General features: G+C 42.3%; 1 protein-coding gene across 1 annotated transcript in view; it reads right to left on the bottom strand.

Moving 5' to 3' along the window:
• Window positions 1-319: 319 nt before the first annotated feature.
• OGFOD1 (2-oxoglutarate and iron dependent oxygenase domain containing 1) overlaps window positions 320-22,566 on the bottom strand; it is a 23,615-nt gene continuing 1,368 nt past the window's right edge. Inside the window, exons 2-13 of the mRNA XM_032854436.1 lie at window positions 21,448-21,593; window positions 17,128-17,174; window positions 13,704-13,804; window positions 10,326-10,442; window positions 9,702-9,793; window positions 9,367-9,495; window positions 8,973-9,086; window positions 6,847-6,926; window positions 6,243-6,556; window positions 1,696-1,818; window positions 1,167-1,225; window positions 320-680 (exon numbers count right to left, since the gene is read on the bottom strand). Of these exons, the coding sequence (XP_032710327.1) occupies window positions 519-680; window positions 1,167-1,225; window positions 1,696-1,818; window positions 6,243-6,556; window positions 6,847-6,926; window positions 8,973-9,086; window positions 9,367-9,495; window positions 9,702-9,793; window positions 10,326-10,442; window positions 13,704-13,804; window positions 17,128-17,174; window positions 21,448-21,593 (1,484 nt within the window). The 3' untranslated portion in view covers window positions 320-518. The remainder of the gene's footprint in view (window positions 681-1,166; window positions 1,226-1,695; window positions 1,819-6,242; window positions 6,557-6,846; window positions 6,927-8,972; window positions 9,087-9,366; window positions 9,496-9,701; window positions 9,794-10,325; window positions 10,443-13,703; window positions 13,805-17,127; window positions 17,175-21,447; window positions 21,594-22,566) is intronic.

Below are 22,566 nucleotides of genomic sequence, written 5' to 3' on the forward strand. Positions count from 1 at the left end.
GAGGACGAATACTGTATTGTTCCACTTCTACAGACAGACGGAAAGTGGAATGGGGGCTGTCAGGGGCCGGGGGAGCGAGGTGAGGGGGGTGCTACTCTTCATGGGGAGAGAGCTTGTCTGGGAAGATGGAAAGGTTCTGGAGATGGATGGTGGTGACGCGCGCACAACCATGTGAACGTCGTGAATGTCACTGAACTGTATGTACATTTAAAAATGGTTAAAATGGTACACTATGTGTCGTGTGTATTTTACCACACACAAAAACTTGTAAAAAATCACTAAAGAAGGTCATGTGGAAAAGGAAAAATGAATGTTAAAAAAAAAAAAAAAGACAAAGCCTTTTTTTTAATCAAGAGAGAGGTATCTGGCTCCAAGCTCAAGGTCTAGATTGAGGACAGTGATGATGAGTCCTACCACCCACAGATTTTAAGGACACCGTCACACAGGTCACATTGTGGCTCCTGCGTGCCTCCCAGTCCCGAAGAAGGGTCTCTTTCCTCTAGCTCTGCCCAGCCCTGTCATTCATAATAGACAAATGAAAAGTCCCAGAAACCGGTTCTATCGGGGAAGTCTTTCTTTTGTTCGAGGCTTCGGTGGTTAATATGCTTGACAAATTTCAGAGTCTCTCTGTCTCTGTAGACCAGTGCCAAAGAGTTGTTTTCTGGATTCACTGTTAGCAGCTGAAATAAGCAAATACAATGACATCAGAACACAGAACTTCTCAACTCTTTTCCTCAATGATTCACCACTGAACAGATGGTTTTCACATCATGTACTTAGACTGGCGATAGGGGATCTTTTAAAAGGTCCTTTACTAGGCGGAGCTATTCCTCTGGCTGTCAAGGCATTTTCCAACGAGCCCCATTCCAAATCATACCCAGTGCATTTATTTCTTACTATACTGAAAGATTACATAGGAATGCACTATGTAACTCTTAGCTTACATGAAATTTCTCAGTAGGGTAGGAGAAATGCTTCCTGATTATCCTTTGGCTTCTTTATTCCTTGCTGAGTACTTTCTATTATAAATTAGAACCACTGCCAGGCAGACCATCATGGGTTTACCGGCTAAAGACACTGGCTAAAGGTCATAAAAATTGGATCTCTGTAGAATGAAAGATTCCTCAAGAACTAAAAAGGGCAGGCTGCTGTCAGAAGCAACTTACCTCTTCATCTTCACCTTTGGCAATGTAGGAGGTAAATCCACCATATTCTGGCTCCCAGCCTTACAAAGGGAAAACAAACGGCATTCAGAAAGCTGACTCCAAGAATGCATCCTCTGCTTCCATCGTTGATCCCATGCTGCTTACAGCTCAGGGATCTGAGAGCTCAGTAGTAACCAACTCTAAGACTTAAGAGCTTGAATTTCCATTCAATCCGCACTAAGAACTGAAAACTAAGAACTGAATATAAAATGCACCTGGAAGGACAATTACATAGACGAGGTAGATAAGGGGGTTACTTGGAGGGAAATCATGGTTTGGTCCACATCCCCCCATGCCTTAGTCACAGATATAAATCCTTTGGGTTGGGAGACTGAAGTTCATGACCCCCAAGATCCCCTCCAACAGGGAGCTTCTGTCATCTGTGATCCTGGCCAAGGCACCTCACTTCTGAATTGGTTGGCTGGAGGGTGTCACCGGGGGACTGCCCCTCTCAAGGGAACAGTTCACTACTGTCCTTCCCGCCTCTTACCTTCACAGCCACAGTAGAGAAGTAAGTCCAGGGCAAATTCCGTCTTGCTGTTGTCATGGATCAAAGTGTAGTGACCGGTCTTCCAACGCCTCAGTTCCCCCTGGCATGTAGGAACACTTGAGTCTAAGAAGAAACAACAGAAGGCCAGAAAAAACTTAAAATAACTTTGATACAGGGGCACCTGGGTGGCTCAGTCAGTTCAGTGTCCGACTCTTGATCTCAGCTCAGGTGTCGATCTCAGGGTCATGAGTTCAAGCCCTGTGTTGGGTTCCATGCTGGGTGGGGAGCCTGCTTAAGAAAATAAGCAACTTTGATACAACTGCTAGTTTGGGAGGGAAAAAATAAGTAGGAATGACCCAGTACTAAAGGGAAACCATTCCCATAAGCCCTCTGACCTACTGCTCCACCAAACCAGCCTTACTGACAGTGACTATCAGAAATGTATTGTGTACCGTTTGGGGGGGAGGGCAGGCAGGGGGACTTGACATTCTATTTCTTTCTTTACAAGAAATTTTAGATGGAATATACATTTAGCTGCCAATATAAAAATTATAACATGAATAAATTTATAATTTTAAATAGATTCCCCCTCACCACCTGCTGGCATCTCCTATTATTCATGTTTTATCTTGGTGTGATTCACTTGTTACAACTGGCAAACCAATACTGATACATTATTATTGATTAAAGTCCATAGTTGACATTAGGGTCCACTCCTTGTGCTGTACGTTCTATGGGTCTTGATCACTGCGTAACGTTGAGTCCATCATCACCGTATCATACAGAATTGGTTTTAATGACCTAAAAAACCCCTGTGCTCCACCTAATTCATCCCTCCCTCCCTTCTAATCTCTTCCAACCACTGATTTTACTCTCTCCTTAGTTCTGCCTTTTCCAGAATGTCATAGAGTTGGAATCATACAGGAAGTAGCCTTTTCAGACCAGCTGCTTTCACTCAGCAATATGTACTTAAGGTTCCTCCATGTCTTTCCATGGAGATCAAGCTTGATCGTTTCTTTTTAACTGCATCCTGTTGTGGTTAGAGAAGCTACTTTGTATGATCTATCTATCTTTAATTATTTATTTATTTATTTTTTATTTTCCTAAAGATTTTTTTTTTAATATTTTACATTTTATTTGTCAGAGAGAGAGCGAGAGAGAGCGAGTGCACCAGCAGGCAGAGTGCCAGGCAGAGGCAGAGAGAGAAGCAGGCTCCCTGCTGAGCAAGAAGCCAGATGCAGGACTCGATCCCTGGACCCTGGGATCATGACCTGAGATGAAGGCAGCCACTCGACTGAGCCACCCAGGCGTCCCTAAAGATTTTATTTTTATTTATTTATTTATTTATAATGATATTAATTTTTTTTTAATTTAAAGATTTTATTTATTTATTTGACTGACAAAGATCACAGGTAGGCAGACAGGCAGGCAGAGAGAGAAAGGGAAGCAGGCTCCCTGCTGAGCAGAGAGCCCGTCTCAGGGCTCGATCCCAAGACCCTGGGATCATGACCCGAGCGAAGGCAGAGGCTTTAACCCACTGAACCACCCAGGTGCCCCAAGATTTTATTTTTAAGTAATTGCTACACCCAACGTGGGGCTTGAACTTAAAACCAGAGATCAAGAGTCACATACGCTACTGATACCTATCTTCTAAAATCTACTGAGACTAAATTTGTGGCCTAACTTATGGTCTTTCCTAGAAAATGTCCCATGTTCAATAAAATTATAAAAAAAAAAAAAATGTCCCATGTTCACTTGAGAATGTATATGCCACTGCTGGGGGGTATATTGCTCTGTGTTATGCTTGTTACGTGTAGCTGGTTTATTGGGTTAAGTCCTCTTAGGAGCTGACTTCTCCCAGCTGCAACTGGAGAACTATCCCATTTCTCCCTCCAATTCTGTCAGTTTTTGCTTCATATATTTTCAGTTTGTCATCAAGTACATAAAGATTTGTAAATTGTTGTATTTTCCTGCTGTACTGAACTTTTAAAAATATAGTACATCCTTCTTTGTCTCTTCTTTCCTGAGTTAAGGTCTATTTTGTTTGGATGCCTGGCTGGCTCAGGTGGGACAGCATGCAACTCTTTTTTTTTTTTTTTTAAGATTTTATTTATTTATTTGACAGAGAGAGAGAGATCACAAGTAGGCAGAGAGGCAGGCAGAGGGGGCGGGGGAAGCAGGCTCCCCGCTGAGCAGAGAGCCTGATGTGGGGCTCGATCCCAGGACCCTGAGATCATGACCTGAGCCAAAGGCAGAGGCTTTAACACACTGAGGCACCCAGGCGCCCCAGCAAGCAACTCTTGATCTCAGGGCCATGAAGAGTTCGAGCCCCATGTCGGATGTGGAGCTTTACTTTAAAAAATAAAAATAAATAAATAAATACAAAGTCTATTTTGTTTGATATTAGTAGAGCCACTCCTGCTCTCTTCTGGTTACTGTTTGTATGGAACATCTTTCTCCATCCTTTTATTTTCAATCTATTTGCATCTCTGGATCTCAAGTGAGTCTCTTGTAGGCAGCAGATAGTTGAATCCTGTGTTCCTGTCTATTCTGCCAAATCCCTGTCTTTTGACTGTCATTTACGTTTAATGTAATTACTAGGAAAGAGGGGCTTGATTCGTTCATTTTGCTATTTGTTTTCTAAATGCCTTGTAGCTTTTTTCATCTCTCATTTCCTGCATTACAGTCTTTTGTGTTTAATTGATTTTTGGTATTGAGATGTTTAAATGCCTTTCTCAGTGTCCTCTATGTATACCCTACAGCTATGTTCTTTTTTGGCACCAGGTGGGTTACATTTAACATCCTAAAGTTGAGTTTATGCCAGCTTAACTTTAATAAAATAGGAAAAGTCTGCTCCTTTATGGCTTTGTCCCCACCCTTTTCTTTAAGATGATGAACTTTACAAACAGCTACTTTTTACATTTACCTCTGTATTCCCAGCTGCTTTGGCCCGGGGCCTTGCATACAGTGGAGGCCCAGTAATTAGAATAAAGCATCCTTAGCCTGCCTGAACAGATTTTTTCCAAGTTCCAGGTTCCCATGAAAATGAAACCAAAAAGGAATAGAGGTTAATAGATACTTTTTCTTTCTTTCTTTCTTTTTTTTTTTTTTTTTAAAGGTTTTATTTATTTGACAGAGAGTGAGAGAGCACAAGCAGGGGCAGAGGGAAAAGCAGGCTGCCCACTGAGCAGGGAGCCTGATGCAAGGATTGATCCCAAGACCCTGGGATCATGACTTGAGCCAAAGGCAGGAGCTTAGCCAAATGAGCCACCCAGGAGCCCCAAGGGATACTTTTTAAAAAAGCCCGTGAGGCCCCACTGATCTTCACCTGATTCCTTTTAGGGCCCAGGTATAGATATCAGTATCAATTATCAAGGAAAGCTAACTTTATCTTAAAGAAAGGCTATCCTGTGTAGTGACTAGCACAGAAAAAGCCACCTGGCTCTGGTTGTTCTAAATCCGTGGTGACCAAAGCGACAGGTCAGTCAGTCTGGGAGGCCACAGAATTTGTGTTACATGGTTCTTGTGTCACACTGTTGGCTTTGTGTCTGTGGACATCCACCTCTCTTGTCTTTGCTCTTCTAACTGCAACAGGGCAGGGGTCTTCTCCAGAAGTCAGAGTGGAAGCAAGGAGAGTACCACTGAGGAGAGGAGAGGAATCGGGCAGATTTTCTCATCTGATTTAGTAGGTGCCAAACTGTATATGCTCAGTTGGTAGCTGCTTACCTACAGGTGCCAAAATTCCCACAGAAGCCTTACCTCTTAAATTTCCTATTTTCTCTGTTTGATCTTGTCTGTAAAGACTTCCTCTACTTTTTTTTTTTTAAGCCTATTTTTTTTTTTTTTTTTTTTTAACTAATCTCCACACCCAATGTTGGGCTCAAATTCATGACCCTGAGATCAAGGGTTGCACGTTCTTCCGTCTGAGCCAGCCAGGTGCCCTTAGACTTTCTGTACTTTTAATAATTTCCTTCTACCTATCTGCCCAAATTCAAGCAAGTTTTTATAAGCAAGTTTAGGCTATTACTGGTCCTTGGCAGAAATAAGCTGTGTTCACCTTCCCCTCTGATGTTCTTATGTCTTAGAGTAGTTTGGGGGCAAAGCCAGTCCTATTTCTGTCTACTGTTCGTATACTGTTAGCCTAATAAAATGTCTGAGCTGCTTCTCCTACCTAGAATGTTCTTCCCACAGATCCTTTTTGGTATTCAGGTCTGAGCTTGGATGGCAGCTCCCGAGACTGGTTCCTCCGGTTGCCCAGTCACCTAAGAGGCCACTTGGTCATTCCTCAGCACACATCCTTATTCAGATTTTCTGCAAACCCCTTTCATTATCTTACGTTTTCTCGTGGTTGGCGTACATGTTTAATCTCCATCCTCTCCCACTAGAACATCAACTCTGGGAGAGCGGAGACCTTGTTTGTTCCGTCCTCCAGCTCCCAAAACAGGCCCAGCAGATCACAGATGCTCGAGTAATAGTTGCTGGATGAATCGATGATGGAAGAGTGAATGCTTCTTGGTAAATAAGGACAACTCAGATCAATGGCTTACCTTGCTTTGCTTCGTTTTCCTCTGAGTCTGTGTCTTGCTGTTCCTTGCTCTGCCGGCTGTTGTAGCGGAAGGCCGTCCGATGGTTCTCTGGCTCAGGGGAGCTATGGCTTGTCCCTTCTTCAGTGTTATCGGTGGCAGAGGCTCCTTCTCCCTCTTTTTGGTTCTCCACCTCATCTTCGTCTGAAGGGGCCAGGAAGTGGAGTTTCAGGCCTGTGAAGTTGGAGAGCAGCAAGAACAGAGCCTCGGAGCGGAATAATTCCATGCAGTCCTTCAGAATGTCGGGAAGCTTGCTCTCCTCGGCTTTCTCATAAAACCTGGAAAGCAGTGAGGCCAAGCTGGTCAACAAAGCCACACCTGTACAATTACTCATGGGATAAAAGCTGCTTGTTAGTTTTGAACCCTGCTCCCTAAGTCCTGGCACGGCCTGCTAAAGCACAGGTTGTTACAACAGTGAGGTTCTACCAGGGCCTGCTACTGGATGTCCCTGGGAATGAAACCTCACCAGGGCCAATGTCCTATTGCTGGCAAATGTCCCATTATTGGAAGTGAACCTTGCAGACAAACAGGCAGGTGCTGAACACAAAGGCAAATGTTTCAGTTCTACCTTTTGTTAGGGGGACCTCGGCTGCTCCATTTCACATCTCCTTTCTCCAAAGCCTCGCAGACCTCTGCAAATTTCTCAGGCTGGAAAATGAGCAAAGAAAGAAGCAGTTAGTGAGTCTCTTTATGATCTCACACTGGCCTTGCGGGTGGGGCCGCTCCGTAGGGTCATGTTGGCGAATTCCTAAAAGGTCCAAAGGATGTTCATTCCTTTCGCCCATGGTCCCCCAGGCCTGCTACAGTGCAGCCAGAACAAAGCCACTGGATAAATCCCAAGTATGCTTTAGCCAAGGGACCCGAGTGTCGATCTGGGCTATTTCCTTTAGTGGTTATGTATCTCATGTCAAATCACTAAACCTCTCAGACTCCTGCATTTATAAAATGAAGGTCATAATACAGTCTCTTCAATTCGTAAGATGGGAGGAAAAAGAATGAAACTGCTTAACAGTCAATGTCGTCACACTAGAATTGTTAGGCCTCACCTTTATATAATTAGCTTTCTAAATAGAGAAAGCCACGTGTAGAGCAAAAAGCTGATTAATCTATTGAAATCTGCTCCACAAGAGGCATTCTATGTGCTTGTTTAATGTGGATTCCCAAGGAGTGTTCTTAAAACAGCAGTCTTTGGGAGCCTGGGTGGCTCAGTGGGTTAAGCCTCTGCCTTCGGCTCGGGTCATGATCCCGGAGTCCTGAGATCGAGCCCCACATCGGGCTCTCTACTCGGCGGGGAGCCTGCTTCCCCCTCTCTCTCTGCCTGCCTCTCTGCCTACTTGTGATCTCTGTCTGTCAAATAAATAAATAAAATCTTAAAAAAAAACAACCAAAAACAGCAGTCCTATAAGCTATAAAACAGAAAAGAGGATCCCAAAGCCTGGTTTAGGTAAGCTGAATAAAATAGGTTCAAACAAATTTATTTACTATAATAAATACTTCTCAAGCTCCTTAATTTGCTAATGTCAGCTTTAAAATTCTGAGAGGGAGGGACACCTGGATGGGTCAGTTGTTAAGCATCTGCCTTCTGCTCAGGTCATGATCCCAGGGTCCTGGGATTGAGCCCCGCATTGGGCTCCCTGTTTGGGGAGCCTGCTGCTCCCCCTGCTGTGCTTGCTCTCTCTGTCTCAAAAAAAAAAAAAAAATTTGGAGAGGGAGGGAGATGGGGGTAGTATGTGGGGGTGTCTCAACCTCTTTTCTCATGGAGGAACTGCTCTTGGGGCTGTGCTTCCATGGGATCCAGAGTCAACTGTGAGGCACCACAGTGTCTATGATCTCTTTTGGCCCTCACAACAACTCTTCAAGATGGACAAGGCATGTCTTACCCCAGTTTAACTGATGAAGAGCTATAAGCTCTGGGGGATTCAGTGATTTGCTCAGGTTAGTAAAACCACAGAGCCAGGACATGAACATGAAGTCTTCTGACCCCTGATGTAGTTCCCTCTCCACTGAAATGTGCAATGTATCACTGTCAAACATTCATTAAGTGTTCTCAGTTAATAATCTATCTTTCACTAAAAGCAATAGTAAACTGACAGGAAACCATATTCACCAAATGAATAGGAAGAAAGCTACATACAACTCCCTCTCAGTGTCGAAGCATGCATGCATGCGTGTGTGTGTGTGTGTGTGTGTGTGCATGTGTACCATTAAGATTCCAGAAAACTGGGGAACACCCAAGTGTGTGTGTGTGTGTGTGTGTGTGTGTGTGTACCATTAAGATTCCAGAAAACTGGGGAACACCCAAGTGTGTGTGTGTGTGTGTGTACCATTAAGATTCCAGAAAACTCTGTGTGTGTGTGTGTGTGTGTGTACCATTAAGATTCCAGAAAACTGGGGAACACTCAAGTGTGTGTGTGTGTACCATTAAGATTCCAGAAAACTGGGGAATACCCAAAAGACTCTTAACCCACTAAGCACACAACTGATATCAATGTTAGCTACTAGCATCACTTGTGTATTTTATCAACAAGATGATATAAACATTCTAACCAGGAACTAAACAAAAACTCCTTTAGTGAGGTCTGTTTACCCACCCAAGAAGCAAGAAAAACAAAAGCACAAGTTATAACAGTAAGATTTTGTTGGGGCCTGCTACTGATATCCCCAAGATACACTGGTCAGAACATGCTGGCTTACCTTAAGGAACTCCTTTAGGAGAATTTCAGACCTTTCTTCAAACTCTTCTTGAATTTGAACTTGGTAATCCATGTCCAGATAAGTAGGGTTGATCCAATCATACAAAATTTCATGCTTACAAAGAAGCAGCAGATGCAAAACGTGAATTAACAATTCCTATTGCTTTTGTTCTTACATCACTTCGTGCTAGTAAAATATATGCAAAGCCTCACTTTATAATCTTCTCCTTGTTACACATAAAAGTGATGGAAAACTCTGCCTGAGAAAAAGACACTATCAAAAGTTTATCCAAGAAAAGCGAAAGAAACTCAAAGTCCAATTTCATTACCAGGAAAACAAACCATATGGTAAAGCTTCTAAGATAAGAATCCCGACAACAGGCATTTATCCTTACATCTTGTGGGATGTGAGGGCTCCGGGGTATGAGAGGTTCAAAGTAGTTGGGAGGCCGGGTCAGTGAAGGACCGTGGAACCAGCCACTTATAGACAAACGCGACTTTTCTTCAGATAGGACTTCAGACACCTGAAAGGACAAGGCCAGCAGCACATGAACATACCCGCTGAGGGTGAAGATTGCCAGCCTGGATGTGCTCACTTCCGGATCCGTCAGGCCAGATGTGCACACAACCTGACCACGGAAGTCCAACAGGAAGCTGTCACATTTCGATAACAGGGGACTAAAGAGCATGATCCTTAGTACTCTGTGTATTTGTGGTTTATAACTGTTACCTGGTGAAAGGATACTGGAGACACTTCAAAGAAAACCAGTGTGTTCCATGAAGGGATAAGAGACTTGACGATCTGCTTCGGCTGAAAGTGTTCTGCACCAGGAGAGAAGACAACACGAATGCGGTTTCCTTATCAGCAACCACTTTCAGGCCACCTTGTTTCGCTTTAACAATTCTCAGATTTCTAAGGGTAACTAGATGTACCCTGCAGATTGCAGAACGCCACCCCCTTCCGTCTGTTTCACTCAGTTCTGCTAGCTGACCACCGTTCGTGCTATGCCATCTGTTATCGCTGAGGGCTAGGGTAAGTTTGGAAAGTTTTCGAGAGTCAACATCTGGTGTCAGTCATTAGGAAACCCTGACTTCCTGTCAGACAGACTGGCCCTGGCAGACTGATGGCCCCAGGCAGCTTTCCACATGTTCCCCCTTTCCAGGTTAGTACTCACGAGTAGGGAATGACTAGTCCTCATGCTAATAATGGACTCCACCTCTGGAGTAATGACTCCAATGTAGAAAGGCGGCTGTCAGGGCTGGTGTCTGCTCGCCCTCCTCAGAGGAGGACACACACTGTGTGTTAAGAGCTCAGAAGTAGCTATTGGTGCTGACGCGCATGCGCTTGTCTTACCATCAACATCGTACAGGTCCAGGGTGCCCCCCAAGCTCCTGTCCCAGGGAGGAACCAGGTAAAGAATGAAGGCGATCCGGCGCCCTTCCAGCTCATCGTCGTGGCAGAGGAGGGCATCTGCAATAGTGCAACACGTGCTTTAATGTCCCCGAGCCAACAAGGAGCAGCCGATCCTGCATTTTGATATCGGTCCATCTGATATCCACCCGCAATGTGAGCTCCTCCAGCTGTAAAATGACACTTATTTCTCCTGTTTTATAATCAGAGACATAAAACTGGGAAGATGGAGAACTCTAAAAGCACTGAACAGCACACATAGGCACAGACCCCGGAGGTAATCACTATCAATATTTTTCTTACGTTCTTCCAGTATTTTTCCTACATATGTTTGCTTTTTAAAAAAAAATGGGTATCCTACAGTGGTTGTTTTGTGGCCTTTTTATTGCCTGCCCAGTGTCTGTTCTCATCACTACACACACCTGTCATGGTTTTAATGGCCTATAGTTATGCTATTATATGGACTATGAATTACCTTCTTTCTCCTTTAATTAATTTTCTACTTGTTGTTTCCATTTCTCATCTATTAAGCAAAATGTTTCAGTGAACAAATGAACATCATTGTATATAGATCTCTTGGTAGCAGTTTCTGTTAATTTCTTGAGCTAAAGCTTCTAAAAGCTGTCAGGTGGGACTGAGCAAGGGAGGCATCCCTGCAGGGCAGGAGAAGGAGGGTTTGTTATGGTGAACTCTGATCGTTCACACATGAGGGATTGTTTTGATAAAGAAACAACCTGAAGGTGACAGAAGCCATGGCTTTCACTGCTGACGAAGGAAATTACAAATACAGAAATGGAGAAATCCGGGATAATCCTATGGTGTTGAACTGCAACTGTAGGAATCAATGTGAATTGAGTTTCCTATGCATGTAGATATTTACTTAGACCCTACATATTTCTAGACACTGACACACGTAAATGCACGTGTGCATATGCACATCTGTGTATTTGCTACCTCTTCTCTACTGAAAGGCCTGGGAGCGGTGACACCCCCCAACAACAGAAACACTTAGAGGCCAGATCTTGATTTCTAAGCATCATTCGTCTCTAAAAGCCATCAGGGTTCTTTGGAAAAATGGCTAGCTCTGGGTCTAGAGCAAGGGACACATAAGACGAGCCCGGAAAATCTTGTTCTGCTAGGAAGTAAGATATATTATGAATGATGGGGACCCATCAAAAGGACACAGAAATCAGTTTAAAGGGGCTCCCCTTGATCAAATAAGGGACAAGATGAGCCTCACTTTGATAGAGCAACTGATTATTGCCCATTACATAGTGACCCATAAATCCACACTGATGTAAATAAATATATGAATAAATACATGGGAAGAGAGGAAGGTTTCCTTTACAGAATGACAACCAATAAATGTAAAGGGAATGATTTATTTTAAAAAAATCACCATTTGGCAACCTGCACAGTAATAATTTTGCAAGAAATGCCAGAGGGTGCTAAAATAAGTGAATCAAAGGAGGAGAAATGGGATATTTACATAATCCTTAAGTATCTCCCACAAAATTCTGATTCACTTACAGAAAGAAAAAGAACAAGTTTATAGTAGGAAAACCTGACATCAGTTACCACCTCAATTAAATAATCAAAGTTAGTATCACTAGCCTATGACACGTAGAAACCATATACCCCTTGATAAGATGCAGCAAAAAAACCCCACATAAATGATTCTGTAACATTTCTACCCAAAATGCAAGGCTTGAATCTAATCACGAGGAGGCATCAGACAGATCCAAATTGAGGGCAGATTTACAAAATGAGTCCTCTGTAAACCTTTGGAAGCATTTAGATCATGAAAGTCAAGGCAAGACTGAAGAACTGTTCTAGACTGAGGGAGACCAAATCAGGCACAACAGTTATGCAAGCCTGGAGAGGATCCTTTTGCAGTCAAGGACCAAAGAGTGGAACTTGAATGGAGCCTGCAGATTAGATGGGAATAATGTATCGATCTTAATTTCCTGATTTTGATGGTTTATTGCCATCATCTAGGAGAATGTCCTTGTTGTAGGAATCACTGAAGAACATGGGGGGCCTGGAGCAGGCCGGCAACCTACTCTCAAGTAAAATGGGAAAAAACTATTTGTACAATGCTTGCCACGTTCCTGTAAGTTTGAAATGATTTTCAATTAGAAAGAAAAAAGTTTTTTAAAAAGGATGTAGGACAGGACTTGTCCTGTGTATCACTTAGCCTCAAAAAGTGGTTCCCAATGTATACTTCTCTCATTAGACTCTATATGGTATGAGAGTAAACCCACATCAAAATTCCGCTTAGTAAAACAGGGGCGCCTGGGTGGCTCAGTGAGTTAAAGCCTCTGCCATCGGCTCGGGTCATGATCCCAGGGTCCTGGAATCAAGCCCCGCATCGGGCTCTCTGCTTAGCGGGGAGCCTGTTTCCCCCCTTCTCTCTCTCTGCCTGCTTCTCTGCCAACTTGTGATCTCTGTCTGTCAAATAAATAAATAAAATTTTTAAAAAAATGTTTACTTAGTAAAACAAATCAAAACACTTTCTCTTTCAGGTGAAAAAGCAAACACGCTTTCAAAAAGACATTTCTATGCTCACAAAGGGAACAGATGACAATGGAAACCTCTGAAGGGAAAGGGGGACAAGAAGAAGGTGCAGGGCCCGTCAAGGTTTATACTGTATCCTTCTATATTGTTTGAAGATCTTTTCCTTAAAAATATAGTCCTTTCTTACCTTCAAAAGAACAAGGAAAAAAAAAAAAAAAGAAAAGAAAGAGGCACTGAGGGATATTTGCTCCCTAGGAAGCCCAAGCGTGGCATTGACAATATCGCCTCTGAGTTTCCTAATGCTCTATACCGAGTTGGCTGGTGTCTGCCTTGTCAGCATTTTTCTGAAAATGTGGTCAACAGCTTTCATCATATTTCCACCAAAGGGAACTACTGCCTTATAAGGTAGGCGTTTTGGTATTCGAGCCAGGTCAAATCTATTAAGAAGGTCCTAATGCGGGGTGCCTGGGTGGCTCAGTTGTTAAGCGTCTGCCTTTGGCTTGGGTCATGATCCCAGGATCCTGGGATCGAGCCCCACATCAGGCTCCCTGCTCAGCGGGAGGACTGCTTCTCCCTCTCCCTTCTCTCACTCCCCCTGCTTGTGTTCTCTCTCTCGCTCGCTCTCTCTCTGTCAAATAAATAAATAAATAAATAAAATCTTAAAAAAAAAAAAAAAAGAAGGTCCTAATGCTATGGGGGGTGTGTGTCCAAGTCTAGGATTCTGGCACACTGATGCTATCTCGCCAATACTATGTAGCTAAAGCCTGTAAGTCCTCCAGACATCAAGGCCTTTATCTTTCTTACCAGAGAATTCATATTTAGCACAGGACATGTCAATAGTTGATTCCAGGTCAATCTTGGAAATGTCAGCAAGCCAAGTCCGGAAATCTTCAAACAGAACTTTCCTAGAAATGTCAACAAAGGTAACTTGTTAGCCACAGCGTTTGGATCTTGGCCACAGCTACTTTTTCCTGGACGCTGTCATAGCTTCTTTACTTTCAACTTGCACAGTTTAGGACTTGACCTGAAATAAAGAGAAAGAACTACAAAGCCATCTACTTTGTAATATAGTTTTGCTCTGCTATTCCGTTTTACTTTCTTCCTCTTCAGTTGATAGCATGCCCCATCACGGTAGTACTCTGCCCTCCATCATAATTCAGCACACTGATGTTCCTTTCCGAGAGTTTTAGACACATTTTGTGGCACTCAATACTACACCACTGTTTAATGACCACTTGGGTGACACTGTTGCAGATTAAAAACTTTAAGTTGCAATGAGGGTACCTTGCTAACTGTGTAGGATCAGAAAACCTTTCATAGAAATTCTGATGCTAGCATGGTACCAGTGAGAGATGCCAAACATTTCCATTCACCAGCTAACAGGGCTCTCTGTAGAGGAATCTCTTTAATCCCATTTATAACTCACTCAGCCAATCGACTTTGAAATTATGTGAATCTTGATGAGTTGAGAACATTTTGAAAGGACTTATGTCAGTTCGTATGTTGCACACACAGACAATATTTTTTGGACCATCTAAGTCCAGATGTACACAACTGAAAATGCAACTGTGCTGTTCATAATTAAATGTCAAGTCTCCAGGCTGATCTTCTAAGATTTTGATACCAAGTCTCTTTTCTATTCTACACATTACCAAACCAAAAAGTTCTATAAAATACTGTGCGAGGTTGGGCCAATTGGAAATGCCCATGTAACTTCAAAAACAGAGTTGCAGACTATATCCATTGCGCCAGCAGAGCAAAATGCTGAACCAGGCTTGAGATGTGGGCGGCGAACATTTCTGCAAAGTCTTGATGCTTTAAGCAACTATTATTGAAGGCTTTAATCCGTCTTTTACTGGTAACATTGGCTTCCTCAAATGTATTCCATAAAAAGCTCCTCCTTTAGTCACTCTATGAAAGTGTCACGAGGACAGGATTATTTTCTGTCATTATTCTCATTTGTTAATTGAATTTAGGAGAAATCACAGAGCCCAACTGGGAAGTATAAACATCACTTTTCTCTTCTAAGGAATCCCGTCTCTCACTCCAGCCGGCTGTGATCCTATGGATCACAGGATCCATTCGTGTGGGAAGGGAACCTCAGTCCTACAGGAAAGGCTTACCAGAGGCATGCTGTGAACTAAGGAGATAATGCCTTCTAGTGCAATCATCTCTCTTTGGAACAACAAAAGGTCAAAATAAATATGAAATAGTAGAGATGCAATTCACACACGAGCAACACTTCAGAATTGGGAAGAAATAACAATCCGTGCAGGCTTCCATCATATATCAAAATGTCCCAGAGGATGAAAGAGAATGAGAAAAAAAAATGACTTCTGTATAAATGAAAAACAGTTATTACAAAGTAACATCGTGCTTCTTGTAGTAAAACCGGGGGGTCGGGGGGAAGCCCTCTATAAGCAAAAAGAAACTGTTAAAAAAAAAAAAATCTGAAATCCTACAAGCCAGATTTAAACATTCCATTCTTCTGTCTTTTCTTTTGTACACAGATAGCCAAATATATCTCTTTTTAAAAAATCATTCACATTGGGGCATCTGGGTGGCTCAGTCATTAAGTGTCCGCCTTTGGCTCAGGTCATGATCCCAGGGTCCTGGGATTGAGCCTGGGATCGAGCCCTGCAATGGGCTCCCTGCTCAGTGGAAAGCCTGCTTCTCTCCCATTCCCCCTCATTGTATTCCCTCTCTCGTTGTGTCTCTGCCTGTCAAATAAATAAATAAAATCTTAAAAAAAAAATCATTCACATTTTGTGTGCGCAGTTTTAGTGTCTTTTTTTTTTTTAAGGGTTTTATTTACTGGACACACACAGAAAGAGAGAGAGCACAAGCAGGAGAAGTGGCAGACAGAAGGAGAGGGAGAAGCAGGCTCTCTGCTGAGCAGAGACCCTGACGTGGGGCTTAGTCCCAGCACCTTGGGATCATGACCTGAGCCAAAGGCAGGCGCTTAACCAACTAAGCCACCAATGTGCTCCCATCTTTTCTCTTGACAAGTGTACTGCATCAACTCTAATATGCTTTCTCTGTAAGAAGAATCATTATTTTGCCATCACTTAAAAAAATGTTGCCAATTAAAATATGACACAACAGTAATTTTGAGACACTGGATCTCAGCAGTGCTAAAATGTGAAAAAAGAAAATGTATCTTAGAATTGGTGAAATCGGGTTTAAATTAACCATTCTCATGTATTAAAATTCACACATGTCCTATTCAATGGTTGTAGAGTTTTCTGCTCATGCTTGTATTATTACCTATATAAATCTCAATGAGTGGCCATTTAATTTGTATTTCTCTGGGAGACACTTTTTGGGGGCACCCGGGTAGCTCACTGGGTTGTGTCCACCTCTTGATTTTAGCTCAGGTCATGATCTCAGGGTCATGGGATAGATCAAGCCCTACATCAGGCTCCACACTCAGTAGGGAGTCTACTTGGAAGATTCTTTCTCCCCCTCTCCCTTCCCCTCTCCCAACTAGCATTAGAGCGTGCACTCTCTTTCTCTAAAACGAATAAAACTTTAAAATTTTTTTTTTACTATTCTAAATATTATGACATGCAATCTTGTGAGGAATTTTTTGAGCACATCCTTAATTATTTTCTCAGGGTAAATTCCTTTTTTTTTTTTTTTTAAGATTTTATTTATTTATTTGACAGAGAGAAATCACAGGTAGACAGAGAGGCAGGCAGAGAGAGAGAGAGGGAAGCAGGCTCCCTGCTGAGCAGAGAGGCCGATGTGGGGCTCTATCCCAGGACCCGGAGATCATGACCCGAGCCGAAGGCAATGGCTTAATCCACTGAGCCACGCAGGCGCCCTCAGGGTAAATTCTTATAAGTGGAATGACACCATAAAAAGGTAAGCATAATTTGAAGAGTTTTGATACATTTTTCCAAAACCATCACCTAAGAAAGGGATCTATACTTCTGTCAGCACTGGGGGGTTTTGTTTTGAATATATGCCAACCTAACATGTGAAAAACGGTTTCAGCAGTATTTCCTTGATTGCTGACAAAGCTGAACATTTTATCACTGAGAAGGTGGGCGCTGGAATCAGATTGACTTGAGTTTGTAGCTTAGTTCCCTCGGTTTTTATCTAGGAAGCCTTGAAAAAGTTATGTAATTTCTCAGTCTGTTTTCTCCTCTACAAAATGGGATAATGACCTAATGCTACATGATGTAACATTTTCCACACCCAAGAAATATGATTAGTTTTTTACCTTAAAGCACAGATGTGAGGCTCCCTTCTCTTCTTCAAATCATCAGACTTGATCATAGAAAAAGGAAAAAAAAAGGTATTTCCTTTATATATTAGAAACACACAAGAAAGCAGTTCAGTGCGTATCCTTAGTAGTAGTAGAGGATTGTGGTAAAGAGCCTGGACACCGACAAGCTGCCTGTGTTTGACTATGGCCCCTCCATGTGGCAGCTCCGTGACCCGGGCAAGTTACTTAATCCCTCTGGACCTTATTCATGCAAATACTTAAATAGTCATCGACAGAAGTGTTTATTTTCTTTTTGAGGGAGACAATAAACATAAAAAGCTGAAGGTTGGTAAGAAAGAAGGTGACAAAGGCACAGGGAAAAACAGCAGGATATGAGGGACTAGGCGTGCTGAAGTTTGGGAAAAGGTCTACAGGCACAAACATGGTGGGCCAGGCTAGATTTCACTGAGTGAAGCCAAGCCCTGAAGAAGGTTAGGAAACATGCCAAGGGAACATCTAGGCAAAGAGGATTCAAGGTCCTGGAGCGCCTGGGTGGCTCAGTCAGTTAAGTGTCTGACTCTTGATTTCAGTCAGGGTTGTGATCTCAGGGTTGTGAGATCAAGCCCCACGTCAGGCTACCTGCTCAGCACGGAAGCTAATTGAGATTCTCTCTTCCTCTCCCTCTGCTCCTCCCACCCCCTAGCACTCTCTCTCTAAAAATTAAATTAATTAATTAAAAAGAAAAAGAGGATTCAAGGTCCTGAGCATGAAGAAATCCAAAGAGATTGTGGCTGGAGCATACAGAGTGCGGGGGACAGCAGTAGGAGGTGAGGCCCAAGAGGCAATGGGACGCCTTAGAGCTCTTCTAAGTATTTTGGCTTTCTGTCAGAGAAATGAAGAACCTTTGGAGGCTTTAAGCAAGGGAGTAATAGATTTCCATTTATGTTTTTAAAAATTGAGATAAAATTTACTGTTTTAGCCATCTGAGTGCTTAATTCAGTGGATTTAATATACTCATGATGTTGTGTGGACCACCACCATCTGATTCCAGAACATTTATCATCCCCACCCCCAAAAGGAAACCCTAGAGCCATTAGGCAATCGCTGTACATAGTCTTCTCCCCTAAGGTCCAGGCAACCACTAATCTACTTTCTGACTCTCTATATGGATTTGCCTAGTCGGGACATTACATATAAGTGGAATCCTACAACACGTGGCCTTGCATGTCTAGTTTCTCTTAATACATTCCCAAGGCTCCTCCATGACACTGAAGCATTGCTCTGCCATTCTTATTCTTGGCTGAGTAATATTCCATTGTGTGGCTAGACCACACTCATCTGTCCATTCATCAGGTGATAGACATTTGGGTTCTTTCCACTTTTTTAGATATTATGAATAATCTTCTATGGCCATTGGTGTACTTGTTTTTATGTGCACATATTTTCAATTCTCTTGGGTCCACTGTTATTTGAAAAGAACACAATGGCTGTGATTGTATAAGTGGGCAAGAATGGAAGCAGTGAGACTGGCTAATAAACTAATAGAATAATTCTGATGAGAGGATAAGATGCTTTGGACTGGTTGTTGGTAGTGCAAGTGGAAAGAAGTGTTTTTTTCCAGATATGTTTTGTGGAGAGAACCTGCAGAATTTCCTGACAAACTAGGTATGAGGTGAGAGAGGAACAGAAAGTTTTTAGCCTGGGCCACTTGGAAAGATAGAGTTGCCGTTCACTGGATGGATAACTTTGCAGGTGGAGAAGATTTAGGGGGAGAAGAACAGGAGTTTAGTTTTGGGCTTAAGTGTGAGACACTTAACAGATATCCAAGAATAGAGGCAAAGCTTTGGGAGTCCCTGGAAATCTGCCTGGAAGTGGCCCAAGGGCAAAGCCCTAAAGTACTCCATCATTAAGAAGTCAGGTACAAAAGGAAGACTTACCAGAGGAAACCAAGCGCTTACCAGGTAGAAGGAAGACAGAGAGAACATGGTATACTGAAAGTAAAGAAAATGTCTCCCAGAGAAAGGAGTAACATAGTAGCTCAAATGAGGCTGGAAGGTCAAGTGAAATGAATCCTGTATTTACTAATGTGGAAGTTGTGAGTGACCTTGACAAGTGTAGTTTCGGTGGAGTAGTAGGTAAAAGCCTGATGTAAAGTGGGCTTAACAGAGAATGGGAGTAGTATTTGAGAAAGCACAGACAACTTATATGGAATTCTACTGTTAAGAAGAGCAGAGGAATGAGGTGAAGGGCAAAGTCAGGTCAAAAGCATTTTTTTCTTAGGAAGAGCTTTCTTTTACATGTCACAAGGAATGATCCAGAAGACAAGGAAAAAACCAATGCATTCCCCTCATCTGTACAACAGGAATAGTAAGGTACTTCCTTCATAGGACTGTTATGAGTACTTAGCATGGCATAAAGCACACACTTGATAACACTTGCTTTAAAATACCCAGAATATCAGGAAACTCTTGCTGACACACTTGCTTGGGAAGGTTGTAAGATGTCATAGACCCCATTATTATTATTATTATTATTATTATTATTTTTAAATATTTTATTTATTTATTTGACAGAGAGAGAGAGAGAGATTACAAGTAGGCAGAGGGCGGGGGGAAGCAGGCTCCCCACTGAACAGAGAGCCCGATGTAGGGCTCAACCCCAGGACTCTGAGACCATGACCTGAGCCGAAGGCAGAGGCTTTAACCCACTGAGCCACCCAGGTGCCCCGAGGTTGTAAGATGTCATAGACCCCATTATTAAGGCAATTCATAACACAAGCAAAGAAAAGCAGATATAAGCAAAGTTTGAAGGGATAGGAGACTAAAAATAGGTTTTACATCTACTGTTTTGGGATGAAGAAGTTCAGTCCCAACAGCAAAGTAGAATTTTACCAACTATCCATATGATCTAAAGTAATCTTTTACCCCCCTCCTCATTACCCAAGCCCCTTTTTATTATTTTGCCACTCACTGATATCAGAAGTATTTTCATCTACCAGACTGTATCAAGTAAAAACCAGGTTGGTTTCTCTATTTTAGTAATCAGAGACATATACAGCCCTAAATCAACAAGAATAACCTAGTCTTATTGAAGTTGATATAATTACAAAGGCAGACAGTTGTGGCTTTTAATGTATATTACTTTACTAGGATAAAAGTTTAACTTTCATCAGATTTCCTGACCTAGTAAGAGTCATATCAAGTGTGTATTTAACTTGGTTAATTCAATTATATGTGTTAAAGCCCAAACATCGATGGATGGGAGGACACAATCAGCTCTAGTGCAAAAGAACTAAGGCACGAGAGGGAAATCATGTTATTTACTCCCTTATCCCAGATAAAGAGAAACCAAGTGGTTTCTCTTTAGAAAGAAATGCAAAGAAAACAAAATAATCCTCATCTTTTTCATTTTTATTTTATTCTGTGGTTTTTAAGGGCTGATATCCTTGAGATTTTATGAAGGATTTCCAAGCGTGATCTATACCATGTACTAAAAATATATTACCCTCAAACTGGGGAAGCCAATGACCTATATTTCTTCAACCAGACTGAGCCCTATATTCTGAGAGTAGAAAAACTGGCCTTGATTTTGATATGGTCTTTCCTGCCAAATTAAACTGTCCACCAAAAAAAGAACAGATCTCACTTCCCATAGACTGTGATGCACAGTGTACTACAGTATATAAAGCTACCTAAAGGCATGAACTCAAAAATGTAAATGGGTATTATTTTCCAACATACAACTCTCTTCAGCATACCAATCCCCAAAATGTACTTAATCCCCTTTGTTTATAATGTGCTTAACTTACTGGCTTACTGTATTTCCTGACTATCCATCCCCATCACTAGCACCTCTCTTAGTTTAAATTAGAAGCCTTACAGGGCAGGAACTGGCAGGAACTGATAGCCTTCTGTCAGAGGCTCCCATGCAATAATTATAGCACCTAACACACTGTTAATATTCAGTAAGCTTGGGGCGCCTGGGTGGCTCAGTGGGTTAAGCCGCTGCCTTCGGCTCAGGTCATGATCTCAGGGTCCTGGGATCGAGTCCCACATCGGGCTCTCTGCTCAGCAGGGAGCCTGTTTCCCTCTCTCTCTCTCTCTGCCTGCCTCTCCATCTACTTGTGATCTCTCTCTGTCAAATAAATAAATAAAATCTTAAAAAAAAAAAAATATTCAGTAAGCTTATGTGAAAGAATGGATGCTTTTAGCAATGTCAAGGCAAGAACCTTCCAAGGCAAACCCAATCTAAAACCTCTAGTCTAAAGGTAACGAATGATTCTGTAGATAACTCATTTCTGAGGTGGAAGAGTGAATGTGAAAGGGACATAAATACCTGCTGGAACTTATATAAATCGTTATACTTTTCGTGGAAGTCCAAGTTCAAAAGTTCCTTCTGAAGCCCTTCCAAGAAGTTTTGGCTTTGGATGAAGTTTGGGATCACGCAGTGAAGAAAGGGATCCATGTCCATGACAATGGCCTCTGTTGGAAGGAAAACATTACTTATAGCTTCTCCCCTTTTGTATTTTTTTAAAGATTTTATTTATTTATTTGATGAGAGAGAGAGATTACAAGTAGGCAGAGGGGCAGGCAGAGAGAGAGGAGGAAGCAGGCTCCCCGCTGAGCAGAGAGCCCGATGTGGGGCTCGATCCCAGCACTCTGAGAGCATGACCTGAGCTGAAGGCAGAGGCTTAACCCACTGAGCCACCCAGGTGCCCCCCCCCCCGCTTTGTATTTTTGACTCAAATAGCATGGCACAGGGAATACAAAAGGGAATGGTCACACATGTTCAGAAATCTAGTACCTAAAGACTTGGGGGAAGAATTATAAGCTCTCCCCCACCTTTTTTTTACCCATTCAATATTACTTTTTAAATATATTCTGCTTAAAATACTAGTCCTTAGGAGTACAGGTGCTGTCATTATGTTAAGGTTCCTGCGTTTTTTGTTTGTTTGTTTGTTTGTTTGTTTTTTAGTTCAGGGATTAGCCACTGAACTGAATATATTTTAGATTCTTTATTCATTTCCCCCCAACTTAAAGTGAGAGGAGCAAATTAAAAATGAGGATAGAGGGGCACCTTGGTGGCTCAGTTGGTTAGGCATCCAACTCTTGATTTTGGCTCAGGTCATGATCTCAGGGTTGTGAGATAGAGCCCTGTATTGGGCTCCATACTAGGCTAGGAGCCTGCTTAAAAATTTGTCTCTCCTCTCCCTCTGAGCTTCAACCCCTAAAAAAATGAGAATAGCAATACTGGCTGACAAGTTTTTTTCAACCCTGCCTTTTCTTTCCCCAAGTTACTGTTGGAGGAAGTTACAACTCACACTTTCTTTCTTTCTTTTTTTTAATAAGTCTTTTTTTTTTAAGATTATTTATTTACTTGACAGAGATCACAAGTAGGCAGAGAGGCAGGCAGAGAGAGAGGAGGAAGCATCTTCCTCCCCCCCCCCCCCCCCCC

This window comes from Lontra canadensis, unplaced genomic scaffold (assembly GCF_010015895.1).
Source record: "Lontra canadensis isolate GAN:19392208 unplaced genomic scaffold, GSC_riverotter_1.0 scaffold8, whole genome shotgun sequence".
Lineage (NCBI taxonomy): Eukaryota > Metazoa > Chordata > Mammalia > Carnivora > Mustelidae > Lontra > Lontra canadensis.